Genomic DNA, 22,522 nt, shown 5'->3' on the forward strand with positions numbered 1-22,522 from the left:
CACCTGGGACCTGGGTTTCCCTCTGGCTGCCAGCAGTCACCTAGGACCCAGGGTTTCCCTCACAGCCCTGTCTTCGTCCAGAAAGAGGTCCAGTCTAATTAGCATATTACTCTTTTTTTATTGTAGATTTTTTGAAAGATAAAGAGAAATTGCTTTGTCTGGTTTAGTGGCATTGGGAGGAGCAGTCAGCTTAATTGTCACTTCCTTGATGATTACCTTTCTTTTCTCTCTGACTGCTTTTCAGATTTTGGCATTCTGTAGTTTAATGTATGAATTTCTTTTTATCTTCGAGGCTCATGAATTTGTGAATTGGTATCATTTATCAAGTTCTTATTCATCATCTCCTTTAATATTGCTCCTGTCCTATTCCTCCACTCCTTCCCCTTTTAACTCCTATTACATACTAGTACTAGAGGCCTGGTGCATGAAATTCATGCAAGGATGGGGTCCCTAGGCCTGACCAGTGATCAGAGTCTATCAGGGCCATCTCGCCCATTCCCGATCAGGCCCAGGCCAGTTGGGGCCTGCCGGCTGCTGTCCGGGGCCTTCCAGATGGGGCCTGCCAGATGGGGAAAGGAGGGATCGGGGGAGGGACCACAGGAGGTTTGCCAGCCAGGGGGAGGGAGTGGGGGAGGTTGGCTGTGGGAATGCACTGACCACTAGGGGGCAGCTCCTGCATTGATCATCTGCCCCCTGGTGGTCAGTGCGCGTCATAGTGATTGGTCGACCCATTGTTCCAGTTGTTTGGTCATAATGGTCACTTAGGCTTTTATATATATAGATGTGCTAGATCATCTCACAATACTCTATTCATTTTGAGCTCTTTTACTTTTACTGTGACTTTGGGCTGCAATCTCGGTAATTTCATCTTCTGTTTTACATGTCAATATTTATCTCTTTAATCCTGATAAATTTAGCCATTGAGAATTTTTTTTGTGTGTGGTATTTATTCAGTTTTGTTTGACTTTTTTCAGATTACAAAATATACATAGAAGAAATATACATAGAAAAAAGTACATAAAATGTATGTGAACCATTTAATATACTTATTATAGAGAGAATACTTTGTGGTTAATCACATCAACAAAAAGGACACTACTAATTTCCTTTTTCCTTAGGACTTTTATTAAGCATATATCAATAACTTATATTAATTGTATAAAATGTGTATAATATTTACAATTTTTATAACCATAATTCTCACATTTATTTTAATATTAGTTACGCAGTTAAATGGATTCAATGTTCACTTCTAGTTTTTATGCAAAAGATATGTCTTTCCAACACCTAACTTTTGTAATGATCCATCAGACAAGCTTCAGGCATAGATGAAATATTCTTTCCCTGGAGGAGCCAAAATTCTCAAGACATACTTGGTTTTGAAAAATGTCCCCTTGGTAGAGGGTCTATTCTTTTTCATGTGTTTTATTTGGGTTACACATACCTCTTAGTTTTATAAAATATAAAATAACCTTTTGTTTCTCATTCTCCTCTGGCTTTTGTGTACTTTCTAAAGAAAAAAGGGGACACCATAATTTTTATCCCAATAGTTCCTATTTAAAATTTTTTTTCTATTGATTTTAGAAAAAAAGGAGGGGAGAGAGAGGCAGACATTGATTTGTTGTTCCACCTATTTATGCATTCATTAGTTGATTCTTGTATGAGCCCTGACCAGGGATGGAACCTGCAACCTTGGCCTATTAGGATGACACTCTAACCAACTGAGCTACCTGGCCAGGACCTATTTTTTAATATTTTAAATGGGCTTTACATATCACCTGTGCTCATAAATTATTTTGTTTTTTTACTAATCATTGTTTTAGAAAAATTATTAAAAGTAGAATAGTTGGGTTAAAAAGGCATGCACATTTTAGGAATTTTGATATGTATTGTCAAATTATCTTCCAGAATGATATTATTTACACTTCCATCAGCAGTACATAGGAAGGTCAACTTACCCTCAAGTTTGACAATTCCAAATGTTATCATATTAAAATTTTTTGATAGGTTATATTTTAGATTTATTTGATGACAAGGGAGATTAAACATTTTTTCATATTATTTTCCTTTTTTAAATAATTGTGCCTTTTCTTTTTCTATTGGTATAAAAACTAAATTTTTAGTCTTTCAAAATATTAAAAATAGTACACATTTGTATTATAGCATTGATTATAAATGTTCTCAAGTTTTTCCCTTTCAGTATTTGATATTTATGACATAAGTTGCAAATTTTTATTTGTACTTAATCTTGAAGAATTAAGGCAGCTGATTTTCTTATAAAGTCAGATTTTCACATTTTTTCCTTTTGAGATTCATTAAATAGCTCTAATTATAAAATTTTCATATTTTAAGCTTAAATATGTGATACATATATACACATGTTCATATATAAATAAACATTACATATTATATAGTCTTGAGTCTCATTCTGTTCTGTTTGTTTGATTTGTGTAGTCAATATTGAATCCTTGCCACACTTTCCAATTCATTGTAGTTTTGTGATAAAAACCTGGTAAGGCATGTTCTTTCCATACTACTGTTATGTTTATTAAAATATATTTATTCTTCTAGACCAGAGAATCAGCAAACTATGACTGTGGCCTGCCTACAGCCAAGTTTTTCCCAGCCAATGAGTAAATAATGGTTTTTACATCTTTAAAAGCTTGTAAAAAAGAAAGAGAGAGAGTTCCGAAACCGGTTTGGCTCAGTGGATAGAGCGTCGGCCTGCGGACTGAAAGGTCCCAGGTTCGATTCCGGTCAAGGGCATGTACCTTGGTTGCGGGCACATCCCCAGTAGGGGTTGTGCAAGAGGCAGCTGATCGATGTTTCTCTATCATCGATGTTTCTAACTCTCTATCCCTCTCTCTTCCTCCCTGTGAAAAATCAATAAAATATTAAAAGAAAAAAGAGAGAGAGAGGAAGGGAGGGAAAGAGAGAAAGAGTGAAGGGGAAAAAGGATAGAAAGGAAATAGGGCTGGGAAATGGAAGGGGAGGAAAAGAGGGAAGGGAGAAAGGAAGAAAAGAAAAAAATGTGACACATCATATGCATCCTAAAAAGCCTAAAATATTTATAATCTGACCTTCTGCTGAAAAAGTTTGTCAAACTTTATTCTAGATGAACTTCAGAATCATTTTAAGCTCATAAAAGTTCCACACTTGTTTTGAATTGAATTAAATTAGGGAAAATTTTATTTTTTCCATTCTGTGAGCACGATATATCATTTTATTAATATATCCTACCTAATAAAAGGGTAACATGCTAATTGACCGTACCTTCGCTATGCCCACAGCCAATCAGGGCGCTATGCAAATTAACCAAGATGGCGGCCCCCACGCGCTGCCCCGCCCCCCATCGCTGAGCGGCTGACAGAACCAGGCCAGCGGGAGGCACCCAGATCGCTGCTGGCGGCGCGGGGCGGGCAGCGCCTGCCCCGCGCCGCCATTGCCCGGGGCCAAGCCCCGACCCTGAAAGAAGGTGGAAGACGGTGGCCAGAGCCAAGGCCTGGGTCCCCCCAGTGCCGGCGGAAAACTGGTGCAGGCAGCCAGGTGAATGAATGTCTTGCACGAATCTTAGTGCAAACGGGCTGTATATACATATATATATATATATATATACATATATATATATATATATATATATGTATATATATATATATATATACACACACACACACATATATATACATATATATATCTTAAACTCTTCTATTATTTTTTATTATTATAATTGGGCTCCCCCAATAGGATAGAATTGAAATTCATTAGCATGGCATACATGGGTCCTCAGTTTTTCTAACACTGTCCCCAAATTAACTGATTCATATACAGCTTACATACTTACCATATAAGTATCATATTTTCAGGTCTGAATACCTTTGCCTGTGTTATTCTTTCTGTCCAGGCTGTTCCCACATTTGTCTTTTTCCTTCACTTATCTGCTTAATAAACTGCTTTCCACTAAAGATTTGACTCAAATTTTATGAAACTTTCCTGACTTACATCTGTCACAACACACCCCTTTTAATATACTTTCTGGTTCTTTGTCAAAATTCTCAATCATGTTTTTTATCTTCTTGAACATTTGCTATTTTAAGGTATCCTATATAATAAAAGGCTAACATACAAATGACCGAACAGCAGAATGACTGGTCGCTGTGATGTGTACTCTCCACCAGGGGGCAGACACTCAGTGCAGCAACTGCCCCCTGGTGGTCAGTGTGCTCCCACAGGGGGAGTACCGCTCAGCCAGAAGCTGGGCTCATGGCTGTCGAGTACAGCGGCAGTGGCAGGAGCCTCTCCCGCCTCTGTGGCAACGCTAAGGAAGTCTGACTGCCGGGTTAGGCCCGCTCCCTGGAAGAGGGCCTAAGCCATCAGTCGGACATCCCCTGAGTGCTCCTGGACTGTGAGAGGGCTCAGGCCGGGCTGAGGGACCTCCCTCTCCCAAATGCACAAATTTTGTGCACCAGTCCTCTAGTATACCTGCTAATTTCACTATATGTATCCCCTCTGTGTCTGTTTATATTTCCTGTTGTTTCTGATGGTTCTTTCATGTAATCTTATCTCTTTGTATGTCTGATTACTTTTTATTGTGTTGGACTTTATATATTTTATTTTACTTAATGTTTTTAAAATGTATTTTTATTGATTTCAGAGAGTAAGGGAGAGTGAAAGATAGAAATGTTGATGAGAGAGAATCATTGATCGGCTGCCTCCTGCACGCCCCCTGCTGGGGATTGAGCCTGCAACCTGGGCATGTGCCCTTACCAGAATCGAACCTGGGACCCTTCAGTCTGCAGGCCGATGCTCTATCAACTGAGCCAAACCAGCTAGGGCTGGACTTTATGTTTGAACAATTATTTCTAGAAATAATTTGAGGCCTAAAATAGTATTCTATTTCTCTAGAGAAGTCTTAATTCTGCAAGATAATTAAATCCCTAATGCCCTAAGAGGGTTACCATATAAAATACAGGACACTCAATTAAATTTGAGTTTCAGATAAGCAATGACTATAGTATAAGTACATCCTAAATATTGCATGGGACATACTTATGCTAAAAATTATATTGTTTACCCAAAATTCAATTTTAACTGGGTGTTCTATAGTTTTCTTTGTTAATCTAGTAACCCAACCCCTAAGGTGTTTATTGTATGTAAAAATGAGCTTATTTCCTGTGCATCTAGAATGGTACTAGTATAGGAGAAGTGAGAAAATAGTCACCCAAATAGTTATGTTTGTTCTGTAGTTCAAATGAGGAGACCTGATTGAGGAAGGTTGCTCTAGGAAGTGCTTCTGTAAGATGCTTGGAAGGATTAGTAATACAGTATTAACTTAATACAATTTCAGAGATTGAAATGATTTGAAGCAAGGCTGCAATCCCTGTGAGAGCTGATCTACTTTTGTCAAAGGCTCTGTTCAGGCTTTCGTCTGTCTCTTCCTTAATTGGCAGGTAGATGCCCTCAGGGAAAATATGGCCTAAATGCTGGTCTCATATTTTTAAATTTCTGAATAGATCTTGGTCTTGTAATTTTTCACTATCCTGCTAGCTCTCTGATGCATTCAAGCAGATTAAAAAAATTGTCCAGCTTTGACATGCTCTTCCTCCCAGGATCATGTCCGTGGCTGTCCCTCCTCCCTCTTCTTCCCCAACAGGTGTGCATCAACTAAACTCTAAGGGACCTCACAAGATTTGCAACCAGAACAGCAATGGGCAGCAGCAATTCGTCTGGGCAAACTCCCTGAAGCAATTCGTCTGGGCAAACTCCCTGAACCTGTCCCCAAGGCCCCCTTTTCTCTGACTTCTTAGTGAGCCAAAGCAGTCCAACCTAGGCTCATTTCTTTTTTTAAATATTTCAGAGAGGGAGAGGGAGAGGGAGAAGGAGAGATAGAAACATCAACAATGAGAGAGAATCATGGATTGGCTGTCTTCTGCATGCCTCACACTGGGGATTGAGCCTGCAACCTGGGCATATGCCCTGACCAGGAATCGAACTGTGACCTCCTGGTTCATAGGTTGATGCTCAACCACTGACCCATGCTGGCCAGGTGCCTAGGCTCATTTTAACACATAGTCCCTCTCCTATTATCCTAGGCCCTTTTTGTTCCACTGTCTCTAGCTTTAGTAAAGGTTCTCTTAAAAAAAAAGAAGAAAGAAAAAAAAATGTCCAGCTTCCCAGTTGGCTTCAGCAGGAGGGTTGGCCTAAATTACTTAGTCTGCCATCACTGGAAGCAATTTATAATTTTTAAACAGCAGGAGCAGCTCAGGGGAAGTGTCATAGTTGAACTCGACATCAGGATCTGTTTGAATGGCACAAAATACTCCTTTAGGAAGGAAAGAGAGCATATATTTTATACCTAATTCCTTAAAATATACATGATCTGAAGAAAAATATAAAATTAATATACCTAAGGGATTTTTACATATTTTGAGAATAACAATCAGGAAAAACTATTAACCACTTTAGTGTCTTGGGTATTTTGATCTAATTACTCGGTAGAATCAGAAATGAGATGAATTTTGAAATGGTTGTTATTGAAACCAAAAGTTTGGTTGCTGTTTTCTGACTCACCTACGGATTAAGACATTTTAAAAGTATGCTAAAAGTAACTGTAAAGTAAACAGATGAATTTGAGAATTGGTGTCTTTGTTGTATTCTATGCCTGGCACTTCATGTTTCTGTTAACCATCTAAGAAACACAACACCACCCACATTCTGTTATACATTAATGCATGTCAGAATCCATCTCTATGTGATTTTTTTCTAAAGTTTGCATTTACTCTAGCTTTCATAGTTTAGTTAATTATGTCCTTAATTTCTGTCCCTAAGTAAGATAACTATAGTACACAACTCATTTCCAAACCTGCAACGTTTGAGCTGAACTAAATATTTTTTTGTATTTTTTTCTCTATAGAGAACATTTAGTGTATGTTTTGATGGTCAAATCTGGTATAGTTATAAAAGAAACTGTTAAACTTATTTTAATGTATTAGCTTTAATAAAAACTATTCTAAGCATGTCTTAAGTTTGTATTTCTGTAAATTTTTTTGAAGAGTTGTGAAGTTGCAACTGCCCTGGAAAACCGAAGTCATAAGGTTCGGTATTCAGCTTCAGTGGAAAATGGATCAATTATATTTTCTCGTACTGGTACAGTATATTTGCTAATTGCCTTGATTTAAGTTTCTTATAAAATATGTAAGTGTAAATTTGAATAATTTGGTAGTTCATTAACCAATAAGCTTAAGGTGTTATCTTTTGTGAGCGGTCAATGTATAAAACTTGGTTACCACTGCAAAAGCAGCACATCTAGCCAATTACAAAATATATCTCTTTCTAAGATTACAATTGTTGAACTAAAGCTGAACCAGTGGAGTCTGGTAGAGGATGGTAAAAACCATTTGCTTTGGAACTAAGATGAAAGTAGAACAAAGCCACCTCCCCAATAATCAACACTTGTATTAAAGTATTACCCATATTAACAAAGAAGCCAACATCACAATATTGGTCAAAATCCATACACAAAAAACAATATAGAGAGTATTTTTCATGATTTTGTACAAGATTTTGCTGATAATATAAACAAATAATAACTAAAAGAATCAAATGGATATATACAAATGTCCCTTAAATCATAATACCATATAACTGTGAGTCATGAGCAAAGTACTAAAGGAATTAGATTAGGATATGAGAAGGCTGGGGACATGGGAAGTAGGCAGTTCTTTTTTGTGCTTGGGAAACAATCTACACTAATAAAAGAGAAAGATGCAAATTGACCATACCTCTGCGATGCCCACCAGCCAATCAGGAGTGAGTATGCAAATTAACCTGACAAAGATGGTGAGTTAATTTGCATACGCAGGCGCCGAGCGGCCTGGGTCCCAGGAACATCCTTGGGACCCAGGCTGCTCCTAGCCTGTAGGCCCACACGTAGGCCCTGAGCAGCTGGGGTCCCAGAATGCCACCAGCCACTCCGGGCCTATGGGTGCACATGCCAAGTGGCTGGGGGTGGGGCAGGAACTTCGGCCGATGTTCCCACCCTGCAGCCACTTGCGCGTGCGCTGGCACCAAGTGGCCTGAGTCCATGCCCCCAGCCCGGTGGACACAAGGTGGGGCTGCCAGCCTTGGGGGCATGCCTCTAGCCCGGCGGACACAACGCAAGGGGTCCTCTGCGCATGAGCTGCAGAGGAAACACCTTTTCTTTTTTTAAAAAATATATATACTTTATTGATTTTTTACAGAGAAGTGGGGAGAGGGATTGACAGTCAGAAACATCGATGAGAAAGAAACATTGATCAGCTGCCTCCTGCACACTCCCCACTGGGGATGTACCCCCAACCAAGGTACATGCCCTTAATAGGAATCAAACCTGGGACCCTTCCGTCTGCAGGCCAATGCTCTATCCACTGAGCCAAACCAGTTTGAGCATAAACACCTTTTTTTTAAAAAATATATTTTATTGATTTTTTACAGAGAGGGATAGAGAGTTAGAAACATCGATGAGAGAGAAACATCGATCAGCTGCCTCCTGCACACCCACCACTGAGGATGTGCCCGCAACCAAGGTACATGCCCTTGACCGGAATCGAACCTGGGACCCTTCAGTCTGCAGGCCGATGCTCTATCCACTGAGCCAAACCAGTTTGAGCATAAGCACCTTTTCTGACCACTCATTGGCTAAGCTCCCTGTATGCCGCCACTTGCATTGTTTTTGGTAACTTAGGTAATAAGAATCCAAGAAGGTGATCTAGGGCAGTGGTCGGCAAACTGTGGCTCGCAAGCCGCAGTTTGCTGCTCTGTTGACTAATGATCTGTTGACTAATGAGTTTGCCGACCACTGCTAGACTAAATGTTACCGTGTAGTTGGAAGCTGTGAGGATTAGACAGTTGTGGCATATTGTGTGCAAAGAGGTAAAGGGTAGTATATGACAGTGGTCGGCAAACTCATTAGTCAACAGAGCGGCAAACCGCATGTGGCTCGCGAGCCACAGTTTGCTGATCACTGATCTAGGGTTTTTCCACCACACTCCTAGAGGAAAAAACAAAGGTCTGCTGCTGGAGGGGCTAAGAAATGTAATATCCTGCCCTAGCCAGTTTGACTCAGTGGATAATGCCTGGGCCTGCCAACTGCAAGGTCCGGGTTCAATTCTGATCAAGGGCATGTACCTAGGTTACAGGCTCCTCCCTGGCCGGGGCCCAGGTCAGGGCTCATGCAGGAGGCAACCAATCAAAGTGTCCCTCTCACACTGATGTTTCTCTCTGTCTTTCCCTCTCTCTTCCACACTCTAAAAATCAATGGAAACATATCCTCAGGTGAGGATAAAAAAAAAAAAAAGAAAGAAATGTCATATTCTATGAAAGACACATCTTGAAAATGCCTAAAGAAAGTAGTCATTTTTTCATGGTGAAGGGAGTCTGTGTTGATGAAAATACCTTGACGGCTGTAGTGGCTGCACCAGTGGGGTGATGGGGCTGGTGTCTTCCCCTGATCAGCCCAGTTGCCTCCTGCAGAGGGAGGCCAGACTGCAGCTGAGGCCCACTCCCCACAGGGATCGGGCCTAAGCTATCAGTAGGACATCCCCTGAGGGCTCCCAGTCTGTGAGAGGGGGCAGGCTGGGCTGAGGGACAGTGCACGAATTTTGTGCACCAGGCCCCTAGTAAGAATGATGATAAGAGGTGGAGGTGATTTAATTAGAAGGATTGCAAATAGGCCCTGTACTCTAGCAGAAGGTTTGGAAGACAGGTGCTTTCAAAAGCTCCTAGAAATAGACCTCCAGGATGAAACTAATCAATACCACCTTAAATTCCTCTAGCGAGAAGTAAAATATTTTTAAATACCTACTATGTGTGCCTTGAGCACTTTATATACATTATCTAACTTTTAATCCTTTCAACAAATCTATTGAAGAACTATTATTACAATCTTACAGATGAGGCAATTTAGTTTCAGAGAGGTTATATAAATTGACCAAGTTCCTCAATTAGCATAATCAATTTCCTTAGATATCTCTTAAAGAACTAATTTTATCATCTTTTAAAGAGCTAATTAGATCAAGTTTTTATTTGGAACCCTTCTAATAGGGCTGATACTATTTCAGAGATCTTAGGAACCTGCTTACTCTGTATTAATTTATATACAGCAATAGTTGTGTTCTGGTACACAGGTTTCTCCAATAAATAATTGGCTTGCTTAAAACTACCTTTCTTGATTTCCAGCTTTTAAAATCATTATGGGGAACATAGGAAGAAAAAAAGGGGAGACATCTATAGTACTCTCAACAATAAAATATTTTATAAATATCATAACTTGGAAAGTTAACTTTTAAGTAAAATTAGGTATTATCCTCATTGTGCCTTTGTCTGAAAAATATTTTTTTCCCCTTTGAATATTTAGAGTAAGTCATCCTTTTATACAGAGCACCTCAGAGAACCACCTAAATTGTTTTGTTAAGAATTTTGTAGCCGAAACCGGTTTGGCTCAGTGGATAGAGCGTCGGCCTGCAGACTCAAGGGTCCCAGGGTTCGATTCCGGTCAAGGGCATGTACCTTGGTTGCGGGCACATCCCCAGTAGGGGGTGTGCAAGAGGCAGCTGATTGATGTTTCTAACTCTCTATCTCTCTCCTCTCCCTTCCTCTCTGTAAAAAATCAATAAAATATATTTTTTAAAAAAGAAAAAAAAAGAATTTTGTTATAGTGATTTCTTCTACTTATGGTTTAGGACCTGGACACTTATAGGTATGTTATACCTACAGCTATTTTTGTTGATTTTACTGAGGTGGTTTTTATTACATTTTTTATTTTTAATGATGAAGTGACATTCACCTTTCCTAGGAGTTGCATTTTTATTGATGGATGCTAAAGAATGCTTTATGTCAGCTGAAGAAGTATTTCTAGCCAAAATTGAGAAGTTTATTAACCTTCACCAAAATAGTTTTTTGGTTCTGTCTGCTGCTCTCCATGGACTCGAGGAATGGAAACTGATGTTCAGGATTCAGCAGAGGTATGGAAGAGCACCAAATTTATTTTTGTTAAATTATATTGTGTTTACTTCACTTCTTAATTCTTTTAGGCAGATGAGTTGTTTTCCCCAAAGATAAACTTTATAATGTTAACCTGTCATATTTGATAAAATGCAGGCCAAATGGCTATTCTGTGAATCAAGGTGACAAGTTTCAAAGTTCATGCTGATTTCTGGGATTCTTCTGCAAGATCAAACCCAAAGTAAACACTTTTTATTCATTAAAGTTCTGACTACAAAGCCTTATCAGTTCCTCTGTGAAATAAGGCAGGGCCTGAATGAGTAAACAAAAGAGAAGCAGTAAGAGGTTTGTCTCTTTTTTCCATTTAACATCTTGCTGACCGGTCATGAGATAACTTGTGTTTCCATGTCTGGACATTGCTGACTGGTCATGAGATAACTCATGCCTGCACTTACATTAATTTAAGTAATTTTAAAACTCTATATTGCTTTCAGACCTTAAAATTACTTAATGTAAGTGCAAACACAAGTTATCTCGTGACCGGTCAGCAAGGTGTTAAGATAACAGATGTTATAAAAAGTCATATGATTTGTTTAACTTATAAATTGTTTTTCAGATTCCTGGGTAGTAACTTACGGATACTTCCAGTACACAACACAGTAAATGCTATTGATCTTATGTGCACTATAGCTAAGGTGAGTTACCTAAGGGAAAAATGACACATACATACAGAGTCATATACTTTGTTCTTGACTTCAAATGCATCCCCTCTTGAGCATACTGCTTTAGTTCCCCTCAGAGAAGCTGCTGTTTCAGCGTGCAACCCTTCCCCATGCCTGAACTCAGCCTCTCAAGTCTTTTCAATTTATTTCTGGTAGCCAAGAATGACTCTTTTGGACCAAAACAGTATTTGGCCATATACCCACATGTTGGCCATATTGGTTACTTAAATTTCCATCAAATTCTAAAGTATAAATATTGATTAGGTTGTAGTTATCAAGAGTGCAAACGTACTTTTTTCATGCTTATCCTCCTGTGTGAAGAGTGCCCTCAACGCCTTTAGCAGTTAGTGTTCCTTACCCTTACACTTGGAAGAGACCTCCATTAAAGCAATTCTTACAGTAGTCTACTTTTTGGCTTGCATGTTTGAAATTCTTTAAAGACAGAGACCAGATATCTATTACTCTAATGAGTCATATGTTGTGTTGAGCACACAGAAAGTGATCAATACTTGAATAATATAAATAATGTTGCATATTTTTATCTTTTTCCAGATCACCTCCAAACCATACATAGATAGCATCTGCTACCGAATGATAACAACTAAAGCTTACATCATTGAGCAAAGTCCTGTTTGGAAAACACTTCAACAGATAAATCTCAGTGACTCATTTAACCCAAATTAGAGTATCAATTATAAATTTTCTTTTGGAAGATTATTAAAATAATTAGACTGAATTATAATGTTAAAATATATATTTACTTTAAAGACTTAAAAATTTTAAAATAATAAAATATATACAATTAAAAGATTTTATTTTCAGGAGTTTTGTTGAATAATTCCTTTAATAATGTTCTCACAAAAAATTGGAGTGATATTCAATTTATCACTAGGAATTCTAAAATGTAACAGATTCAAACTGGAACATAAAGTGCATCAGCATTTTTATAAACTCATTACAACTATACAAATGAAGGCAATTCAACTACGTTTTATAAACTTATAATACAAAATTATTAATTTGTATTGAATTTTAACAGTAGTATTTATTATATATGAACATACTTTATCATGGAGATTATCTTTTTGAAACCAAATATTATTCATCCATAATGTGTCATTACAGAAACATGACAAAAGCTACATTTATTTTTCTATTGATGTGTTTTTTTCTATTGGTGTTTTACAGAAAAAAATTTATGAAGGTATTAAATCATAATGGAAAACAGTATTTTACTAATTTTTATTTAAGAGATGGAGCTTTCACTTTATCCCAGTATTTTCTTCAGAGGTAGACTTTGTTTTTATTTCAATGAGTTCTTCTACTCGAGCCAGAACACTTTCAATCAAATCAAATGTGAAAAGTGCTGAATGTAGGACCTACAATGCCAAGAAATTTTAGAGTCATTAAGTATGCATTTAAAACAAAACAAAGTAAAAAAAGAAAAGACTTCAAATGGATGTAGCTTAGAACATTTTCAGATCTACCTTAAGCTGCATTTCGGGAGGCATATTAGGCATCTCTTCTCCACCTACGGTTACAGAACAAAAATCTTTAGACCTCTGGACTTCTGTAAGAGAAAAAAAAATCATGTGTCATGTTTTTAATCTTAAAACAACTCTCAGATCTCAGTAATAAGTTAATAAGCTACTTTCATCATTCCATTACTTTAAAATATGTCCTTTATTTATATAAATTAAGTTTTAGTGTTTAATATCTCAGGGTATGCTTAAGTCAAGCAATTAGCAAATGAAAATATCAAAATTTTATAACATGTTTATTTAAGTGATGCATTATTTTGGCATGTACAGGATGAATGAAAACTTATAAATTTGGGGGGAAATGATGGGGCAGTGGAACAAATAATAACAAAAGAAATACAATGATATCCAAACAGAAATACCTGTAATACAGTTAGATTCCTAATTAGGACTTGAGATTTTAAAACCAGAATATGTTTCAGTTTGGTTTAAATCTTTGTTAATCCAATTTCAGTGTTAACTGGTTTATAGATCTGCTAAGAATTTTAATTATAAATAAAATGACTTAGCTGTCATGGTTCCTTGTTTGCTATAAATTAGACAAGTACAAGATTAAAAAGTTCTTTGTTTTTAATATAGATTGCAGTTTAAAAAAATGACTATTTTATTGTTAGAACTAAGTGAAAATGAAATTGCACATTACCAACCTTGGCTATTTTCTTGGCTATTTTTAATTTCTGCTTCATAATGTGCTTTTGACATATTAAGTCCTGTATGGAGTGGCTTTAAGAAATTATTCTCAATCTTTCCAAGTTCTGTCCATAATCCAGTCTGTTCAGAAGAATTAATGAAAGAATTAGATATATGGTTCAACATTTACTGATTCATATTATTAAATACTAGAGGCCCGGTGCATGAAATTCAGGGGCTAAGCCCGGCCTGCATCCTCTCACAATCCGGGACCCCTTGGGGGATGTCCAACTGCCAGTTTAAGGGGGATCGGGCCTAAACCGGCAGTTGGACAACCCTCTCGCAATCCAGGACTGCTGGCACTTAACCACTCACCTGCCTGCCTGCCTACCTGATCACCCTAACCACTCTGCCTGCCTACCTGATTGCCCTAACCACTCGCCTGCCCGCCTGCCTGATCACCCTAACCACTCTGCCTGCCTACCTGATTGCCCTAACCACTCGCCTGCCCGCATGATCGCTCCTAACTGCTCGCCTGCCTGCCTGATTGCTCCTAACCACCTCTGCCTTGGTCCCCACTGCCGCAGCTTCATCCGGAAGGTCATTTGGCTGTCTGGTCTAACTCTGCCTTGCCTGCCTGCTTCATCGCCCCTAACCACTCGCCTACCTGCCTGATTGCCCCTAACCACTCGCCTGCCTGCCCGATCGCCCCTAACCACTCACCTGCCTGCCTGATGACTCCTAACCACTCTGCCTGCCTACCTGATCACCCCTAACTGCCTATGCCTCGGCCCCCACTGCCACAGCTTGGTCTGGAATGATGTCTGGAAGGTCGATCGGCTGTCTGGTATAATTAGCATATTACACTTTTTTTATTATAGATATGTTTGAGAGTTGGAGAAACAAGAATTAATCACATGATTCTTGCCTTTCAAGGTAGAGTTTACTGTTTAATAACACATTGATTACTACATCTAGTATTTTATGTGAATACCAATCAAAACAAAACTTTACTTTGGTTAGTACACTCACTGCTGTGCCATTTGGGCAGTTTTTTTGGTTCTGGGATTGGTAACTTACAAGTTTTATCCATGAGAAAGTTACTTGAGGACAATACACATGTCTAAGACATTTCTCTTTCCTATAAACATTCCCACAATGACTCTACCTTATATATCTCTTCAACTCTTGATCTTACAATTGATACCCTGGTCACAGATTTAGTTCTAGAAGATTCTTTTCTTTCCTTGTTGATGGAAACTTTTCTAACACAAAGCTGATATGGACATTCTTCGTGTTAAGTGCAGATGGAGATTTTACCTGCCTATGACAGCTTAGGTTTATTTGCTATTACATATTAGATTTTGTTCCAAGAACATTTCTTCCCATAGTATTAAAGGTGGAGAATCATAAAGTTCATGGTAATATTACATTTCCAGGCACTCTTTACAAAGGAAAATATCTTAGGCAAAAAGGTAAAAATAAAAAGAAATTTAGGAAGTTCTGGTCAAGATGGTAGCATAGGTAAACACTGTACTTGAATCCTCACACAACTATATCAAAATTACAACTGAATTACAGAACAACTATTCAGAACGGCCTGAGCTCTAGCTGAATAGAAGTCCTACAACTAAGATTATAAAGAAGCAGCCACATTAAGACTGGTAGGAGGGGTGGAAAATTGGAACGGGCTGGTCCTACACTCATATGTAGCAGATAGAAATTGGGAGGGATATCTCGGCTGCAGAGGTGCTCCATGAGTAGCGAGGAGTCCCATACCCACACCAGGTCCCCTAGCCCCTCCCCCAGCCCAGGGTTCTAATACCAGGAAGAGAAGTCCCCCTAACTTCTGGTTATAAATACCAGCAGGGATTGTAGCTGAGAGAGATGGAAAGGCTGTTGGGAGTCCCAGGTGTTTCTCTCTAAGGGCCTGTGCATGGACTTATGTGGACTCAGTGGCTCTAAGTTCCAGTACTGGGGCAGCAGCTGGAAAGTGCCAGGGACATACGGGAGGAACCGAATTGTCTGGCATAAGGGCAAGAGCTGGGGGGAGGGCAGCATTCTTCCAGATAAAAGTGCTGGCAGAGGCCATTGTTCCTTTTCTGAGCCCTTCCCCCACAGAGCCAACAAGTAGGCACCATTAACCTGGCTAACACTGTTTGCCCTACCCTGATGATGCCCTGAGACCCTGCTCCACCCAACTTGTGGGCCTACCCAAGCTGTTTCCAGTGGCTTTTTCATACAGACAGCCTGTCTTGGCTCATTCTTCAGTTTCCTAAAATCTCTCAAGCAGCATCTGACCTCAGTATGCCCTATACCACTTGTTAATGCTCCCGCAGCCAGGCTGCGGCTCGGGAGAGGGACAAGCCACCTGCCCCATGGTCCCGGGCGCCAGCGGCTGCACCTGTGCCTGTGGCCCAGGAGAGGGACAAGCCACATGCCCCATGGTCCTGGGTGCCTCTGGCTGTGGCCCAGGAGAAGCTGCCCACCCATGGTACCCTGTGGCTGTAGCCGGCCCAGGTGAAGCTGACCCTGGGTCCTGGGTGCCTGTGACCAGCCAGAGGAGGGAATCCTGGGTCCCAGGTGCAGGGCGAGGCAGGGGCGGTTAGGGGTGATCAAGTCAGCAGGGGAGCAGTTAGGGGCAATCAGGCCAGTAGGGGAGCAGTTAGGGGCCATCAGTCAGAGAGGTTAAGGGCGATCAGGCAGGCAGGCAGGCAGGCGAGCGGTTAGGAGCCAGTGGTCCTGGATTGTGAGAGGGTGCAGGGGTCCCAGATTGGAGAGGGTGCAGGTGGGGCTGAAGGACCCTCCTCATGCACGAATTTTGTGCACCAGGCCTCTAGTCTCTCTCTCTCTCTCTCTCTCTCTCTCTCTCTCTCTCTCTCTCTCTATATATATATATATATATATATATATATATATATATATATATATAAAGCCTAAGCGACTGTTACAACCCAATGACCAGTCGCTATAACACGCACTGACCCCCAGGGGGCAGAAGTTCAATGCAGGAGCTGCCCCCTGGTAGTTTTTTTTAGTGCATTCCCACAGCCAACCTGCAGCCCCTCCCCCTGGCTGGCCTGCACCCCTGTTTGGCCCAATGGAGGGGGGCTGGCTGGCCAATCTCCTGTGGCCCCCCTCCTGCAGCCACTCACCGCATCTGGCCCGGCCCCAATGGGCCTGATCACTGGCCAGGCTGAGCGACCCCACCCATGCACGAATTCATGCACCGGGCCTCTACTAGTGTAATAACTATGGTGTCAGATGGGTACCAGATTTATTGGGGTGATAACTTAGTAAGTTATATAATGTCTAATACACCTGAAACTAATATAATATTGTGTGTGAATTGTAACTGAAAAATAAAAAAAATTATGTAAAATAAAAAGAAAACTTAGAAAACCACTTATTCTTAACTAGAACTGGACCACTAGAAAATCTATTTTGTAATGAACTTATTTTGATCCAAGTAGTATGACATTTTACATATAGCCCTTCAAATAAGATCTACCCATATTTACACTGAATAATTGATAACTTCAGTGACTATCACATATATAATTTTAATTTAAATGTCCTTTCTCATTACCCTTAGAATGCTAGGAAAATTGGAGTTCTTGGGAGGAACTATTAACAACCTAAATCTTCAAAAACATGCACTCGTTTTCACTCAGCATATATGAACTTATCCTGGGGAAATAATTAAAGATGTATGTTATAATGATTCCACAGCAGAAATGTTTAAAAAAATGTTTACGTAATGAAAAATTGGAAATATTTCACAATAGGAGATTGGTTAAGTAAATTGTAATTTATCTACACAATAGGAAACTACACAGCTATTAAAATATTGTTCTTTGGTACATATTGGTGAGTGAATAAAGATTACAAACAATACAATTTCTAAAGTGTGATCTCATTTTTAAAAAGAAAAAAATATGTACAAATGTGCTGGCATAAAGCCTATGGCATACACCACATTATCAACAATGGATAGTGGGATTTTGATTATTACTTTTGTTTTTGCTTATTTAACCTGATTTTAAAACAATAAACCTATTTTAATTGTATGCTTTAAAAAACAGTCAATAGTTTTTAAACTTCCTTTTCCATAATAGAAAGTTTTCTTCTCATGGAAAATGTGGGTTATGTGGTAGTGCAGCAGGCACTTCATCAACCAGTGTAGTCATAGAGGATATTGTGCATGTTACTCACTGCTCTCAGTTGTCTGTGCATCCCTCTCTCCAGTATTTTACCTTTCTCTATCCCCTTTTTAAACCTGCTTCTTTCTCTTTATCTCTAAGCTTATAGAAAGAACCAATTACTAGTAACCAGTATCACTGAAGGCTTTCATGGCTACAAAGGTTACTGATAACCCTCTAGATCAAAACACATTCAAGTACAAAGAAGAGTACAGAGAAAACATGCTTTTATTCACACTTCATTTTGTCAAATGTACTAGTAAACACCACATTTACTTTTTTTTTTTTTTTTAAGTAAAGTATTGAGAGTAGAGAAGAAATACAGGAGAATAGAATGTTTTTCCTTTACAGGTAGAATTGAAGGTCAGATAAAGAGCTTCACAGACAAGAAAAAGCTAAAGGAGTTCATTACCATCAAACTAGTATTATATGAAATGCTGAAGGGTATTCTTTAAGAAGAAGAAAAAGGTAAAGATAAAAAATTATGAACAACAAAGTGACAACAAATACATATCTATCAACAAGTGAATCTAAAACCAAATGAATAAAAAAAGTCTGATGAACAGAATAAACTGGTGAATGTAATAGAATCAGGGGCATGGGAAGGGAGCGGATGGACAATTCTCGGGGGGAAGGGGATGTGGGGGGTGTGGGAAGAGATGGGACAAAGATCTTACACCTATGGATGAAGACAGTGGGGGGTGGGGGCGAGGGCCTGGGGTGGGATGGGAACCGGGTGGAGGGGAGCTATGGGGGGGAAAAAAAGGAACATCTGTAATAATCTGAACAATAAATATTTTATTTTATTTTTTTTTTTTATTTTTTTTTTTTTTTAAATATATTTTATTGATTTTTTACAGAGAGGAAGAGAGAGGGATAGACAGTTAGAAACATCGATGAGAGAGAAACATCGATCAGCTGCCTCCTGCACACCCCCTACTGGGGATGTGCCCGCAACCAAGGTACATGCCCTTGACCGGAATCGAACCTGGGACCCTTGAGTCCGCAGGCCGACGCTCTATCCACTGAGCCAAACCGGTTTTGGCTGAACAATAAATATTTTTAAAAATTGCTACAGTTCTTTTGTCACTTGTCATTCCTGTAAAAAATTTTCATTTTAAGTTTTAAAGACCCACCCTGTTTCCATTTCAGTAAATATTGGCAAGAACACTGACCAATAACATATCAGCCTATCATTTTCATTGGGCAGTTAGTTCTTTGTTTGTTTGTTTTTAATCCTCACCTGAGGATATTTTTCCATTGATTTTTAAAGAGAGAGGAAGCGAGAGGGAAAGACAGAAAAATATCGATGTGAGAGAACCACATTGATTGGTTGCCTCCTGCATGTACTCTGACCAGGGCCCAGGCCGGGGAGGAACCTGCAACTGAGGTACATGCCTTTGCCCAGAATCAAACCTGGGACCCTTCAGTCCACAGGCCAATGCTCTATCCACTGAGCTAAACCTGCTAGGGCTAGTTTTTTAATTTTTTTTTTAAATATACTTTTTATTGATTTCAGAGAGAAAGGGAAAGGGAGAGAGAGATAGAAACATCAATGATGAGAGAATCATTGATCAGCTGCCTCCCGCAGGCCCCACACTGGGGACTGCCCACAACCTGGGAAGCAGCTATGCTAGTTGGGCTGGACATTTAGTTTTGATGAAATTATTTTAACAATCTTCACTTTAAAATCTTTTAATTATTTTCTTTCTTTTTAAAATGTGGCTCAAATGAAGTCAAATTTTACTAATTATAGTCAGTATATTTCTGAATATTGTCACTATTTATAGTTTCAGATCAACAGTTCATCTTGAACATGGTTCAGTATTTTTTATTCCTTATTATTTTTCTTCTAATAAAAACATTTGAGTGCAATTTTATACATGCTGGATGAGAGTTTTGTAATTGTCATGAATTTAAGAAAAAAGGTATCTCAATAAAATTTATTCTGAAAATAGATTACTAAAATAATTTGATTGTAAACTTAACAATTTTACAGAAAGTGGGTACATTCAGCTTCACAACTAACTACATATTATATTACTATAAAATGTACAATGTTAGCTCTTCTCCTCTGGTAATGGTCGAGCTGACCATTAAACACATAAGAGATGTTGGTAAGCAATACACTGAACATCTTTATCTTAGCCCTAACCAATTTGTCACTTTCTCAGATTGTTCTTTGCAACTGGCCACAAAGTTGGTTGCAATACCCATAACCTTTATTAAAAATATGAACAAGCAACCTGATGTTTTCAATTATACTGTATTCCATTTTGTAAAAATTGCTGGTCTGACCCACTAAACTGATTTAATGACTCACTAATATGCTTGGTTATGATGAGAAGTTTGAAAACACTGCTCTAAGTTATATACCTATAGGAGTTGCTGCGTGAGAGTTGTCATTCTTCAACTTTATTGGATAATGCCAAATTGCTCTCCAAAAGTGATTATATCTATTTGTTTCATTGCTGTTCCATATCCTTACCTATGCTATCTATCTTTTTAACATTTGCCATTCTGATGGGTATGAAATAGTATTTCATTAAAATTTTTATGTTTATCAATCTTTTTGTTGTTGTTAGTGAAGCATCCATCTTATATAAAAACTGCTGTTTGAAATTTTAACCCTGCTGTTTTGGCTTCTGTAAACGCTTGCTTGCTTAAATAACAAGGAAAATAAGACTACTCCCATTCCAGAGAGGCCGTGGACTATGCCCCAGACCGAGCTGTCAGTGCTGACACCAGGCCAGGCCTTGAGATATGGTCTCTTGCCCCTTCCCAGCACGTAGGCCTTCTTTCCCAGAAGGCCCGGAAGTCTCATTCCAAATCTGGGAGACAAAGAGCTAGGAAAAGTATAAACAGAAAAGGTTTCCTCCATGTGGGGGGGCCCAGAATTTGAAAGGCACATTTTTCTCTGGCCCTGCCCTTAATAAAACGTAACTCCCTTTTCTAAGCATGGCTTGTTTTTTTTCCGGTCTTCTGTAACATTAGTACATACTATTCTTGTCTGTTTCGGCATTAAAGTCATATCTTACTAAACAGAACAACTATTCTTTTTCTATCCTTTCCAACATTTTATATAAAATTTGAGTATCTGTTTCTTGAAATTATGGTAAATTACCTGACCTTATTATTTCTCTTAGACTGTTTGGGGCAGTTTTAAATTATATTTTCTAAGATATTTCATTTCACTGAAGTTTTCAAATTTACTGATATGTTTTCATGTAATTTTTATACTATTTTTCAATCTGTGCTGTATTAATAATTATACTCTTTAATTAACATATTGTGTCTTCGTGAATGTTTGAAATCTTGCCAGAAATTCATTAGTAACTTTATATTCTTTTCTAAAATAAGCATTTAAAGCTGGAAACATTTTTCTAAGTACCACTCTTAGCCATATCCCACAAGATTTAACATATAGCATTTCATTATCATTCAGTTAAAATAGTTAATAATATTCTTTTATCATATACAACTATCTCATAAAATAGATTTTATTTGTAATTCATAATATATAGAGATTCTCAAGCTTCACTAAGTTAAAATTGCAGATTTCTGTGCTTTATCACAGGCTTTGATTGTTAAGATTTGGGCTGAACTCAGGAATTTGCATTTATATATACATTAAAAAATAACCAGGTGATTTTTTTATTAGGAACATATGTTGAGAAACAATGATCTAGAATGGCCCTGTCCAATGCCAATGAGGAACTAAATTTTTAATTAAAATTTTAAAAATTAATTTAAAATCTAAATAGTCATATGTGGCTACTGTCTACTATATTGGACAGTGCAAATCTACGTCTTTATGGAGACCTTAGTTGTTTTTAATTGCAGTAATTTAATACATAGCCCATAACCATAAAACTTAAAACAAGGTAATAAAACGTGTGCCAAAGTTAGGCTAAATTTTGTTCAGCATAATTCCACAATCCTTCACATGATGAACAACAGTAATATTTTTAGAAGTATGTAGGAGTGAAGAAGCTATGGAAAAAGAGTATTTTCTCTTTAACATTAAGGGTACTAGATCTTTTAAAACATTACAAAGAAAATAATTTTAAAATTTATTTTATCAAATGTCTAGAAAAAGTAGTATTTTAAAGTTATATGTATAAAAATTTGAACTGTTCACAAATACTTGCTTTTAATTTTATACCAAGTAGTCTCACTGATGAAATAGTTCTGAAATCTTTTCAGTTATAAAGCTTAGTTATATATTCCAAAATTCACTGCAGCCTATCTCACAAAAGGAAGACTAGGCAGTTCTACAGCACGATGAAATTTATTGCCAGAACAAATGGGACATTGAAAAGGACAAAAGAAGGAAATGCATGAGACCCAGTTTCCCCTTTTCTCCTAATTTGTATGTGACTTGTTATTTATGAAGTACTATTGTAGAACTTCTATCACTTGTAATATTAAGTAACATTTTTCACCTTAA

The 22,522-nt window shown here is 38.3% G+C and overlaps 2 protein-coding genes across 3 annotated transcripts in view; one reads left to right on the plus strand and one right to left on the minus strand.

Moving 5' to 3' along the window:
- C9H1orf146 (chromosome 9 C1orf146 homolog) overlaps positions 1 to 12,435 on the plus strand; it is a 28,188-nt gene extending 15,753 nt beyond the window's left edge. Inside the window, exons 2-5 of the mRNA XM_008154720.3 lie at positions 7,050 to 7,143; positions 10,829 to 10,997; positions 11,594 to 11,672; positions 12,252 to 12,435. Of these exons, the coding sequence (XP_008152942.2) occupies positions 7,050 to 7,143; positions 10,829 to 10,997; positions 11,594 to 11,672; positions 12,252 to 12,383 (474 nt within the window). The 3' untranslated portion in view covers positions 12,384 to 12,435. The remainder of the gene's footprint in view (positions 1 to 7,049; positions 7,144 to 10,828; positions 10,998 to 11,593; positions 11,673 to 12,251) is intronic.
- A 67-nt stretch (positions 12,436 to 12,502) lies between these two features.
- The window catches only part of GLMN (glomulin, FKBP associated protein), a 51,537-nt gene continuing 41,517 nt past the window's right edge, over positions 12,503 to 22,522 (minus strand). For both annotated transcript variants that reach the window (XM_054721357.1, XM_054721356.1), the window contains exons 17-19: positions 13,888 to 14,011; positions 13,187 to 13,269; positions 12,503 to 13,078 (exon numbers count right to left, since the gene is read on the minus strand). In XM_054721357.1, the coding sequence (XP_054577332.1) occupies positions 12,962 to 13,078; positions 13,187 to 13,269; positions 13,888 to 14,011 (324 nt within the window). In that variant the 3' untranslated portion in view covers positions 12,503 to 12,961. The remainder of the gene's footprint in view (positions 13,079 to 13,186; positions 13,270 to 13,887; positions 14,012 to 22,522) is intronic.

This window comes from Eptesicus fuscus, chromosome 9 (genome assembly GCF_027574615.1).
Source record: "Eptesicus fuscus isolate TK198812 chromosome 9, DD_ASM_mEF_20220401, whole genome shotgun sequence".
Lineage (NCBI taxonomy): Eukaryota > Metazoa > Chordata > Mammalia > Chiroptera > Vespertilionidae > Eptesicus > Eptesicus fuscus.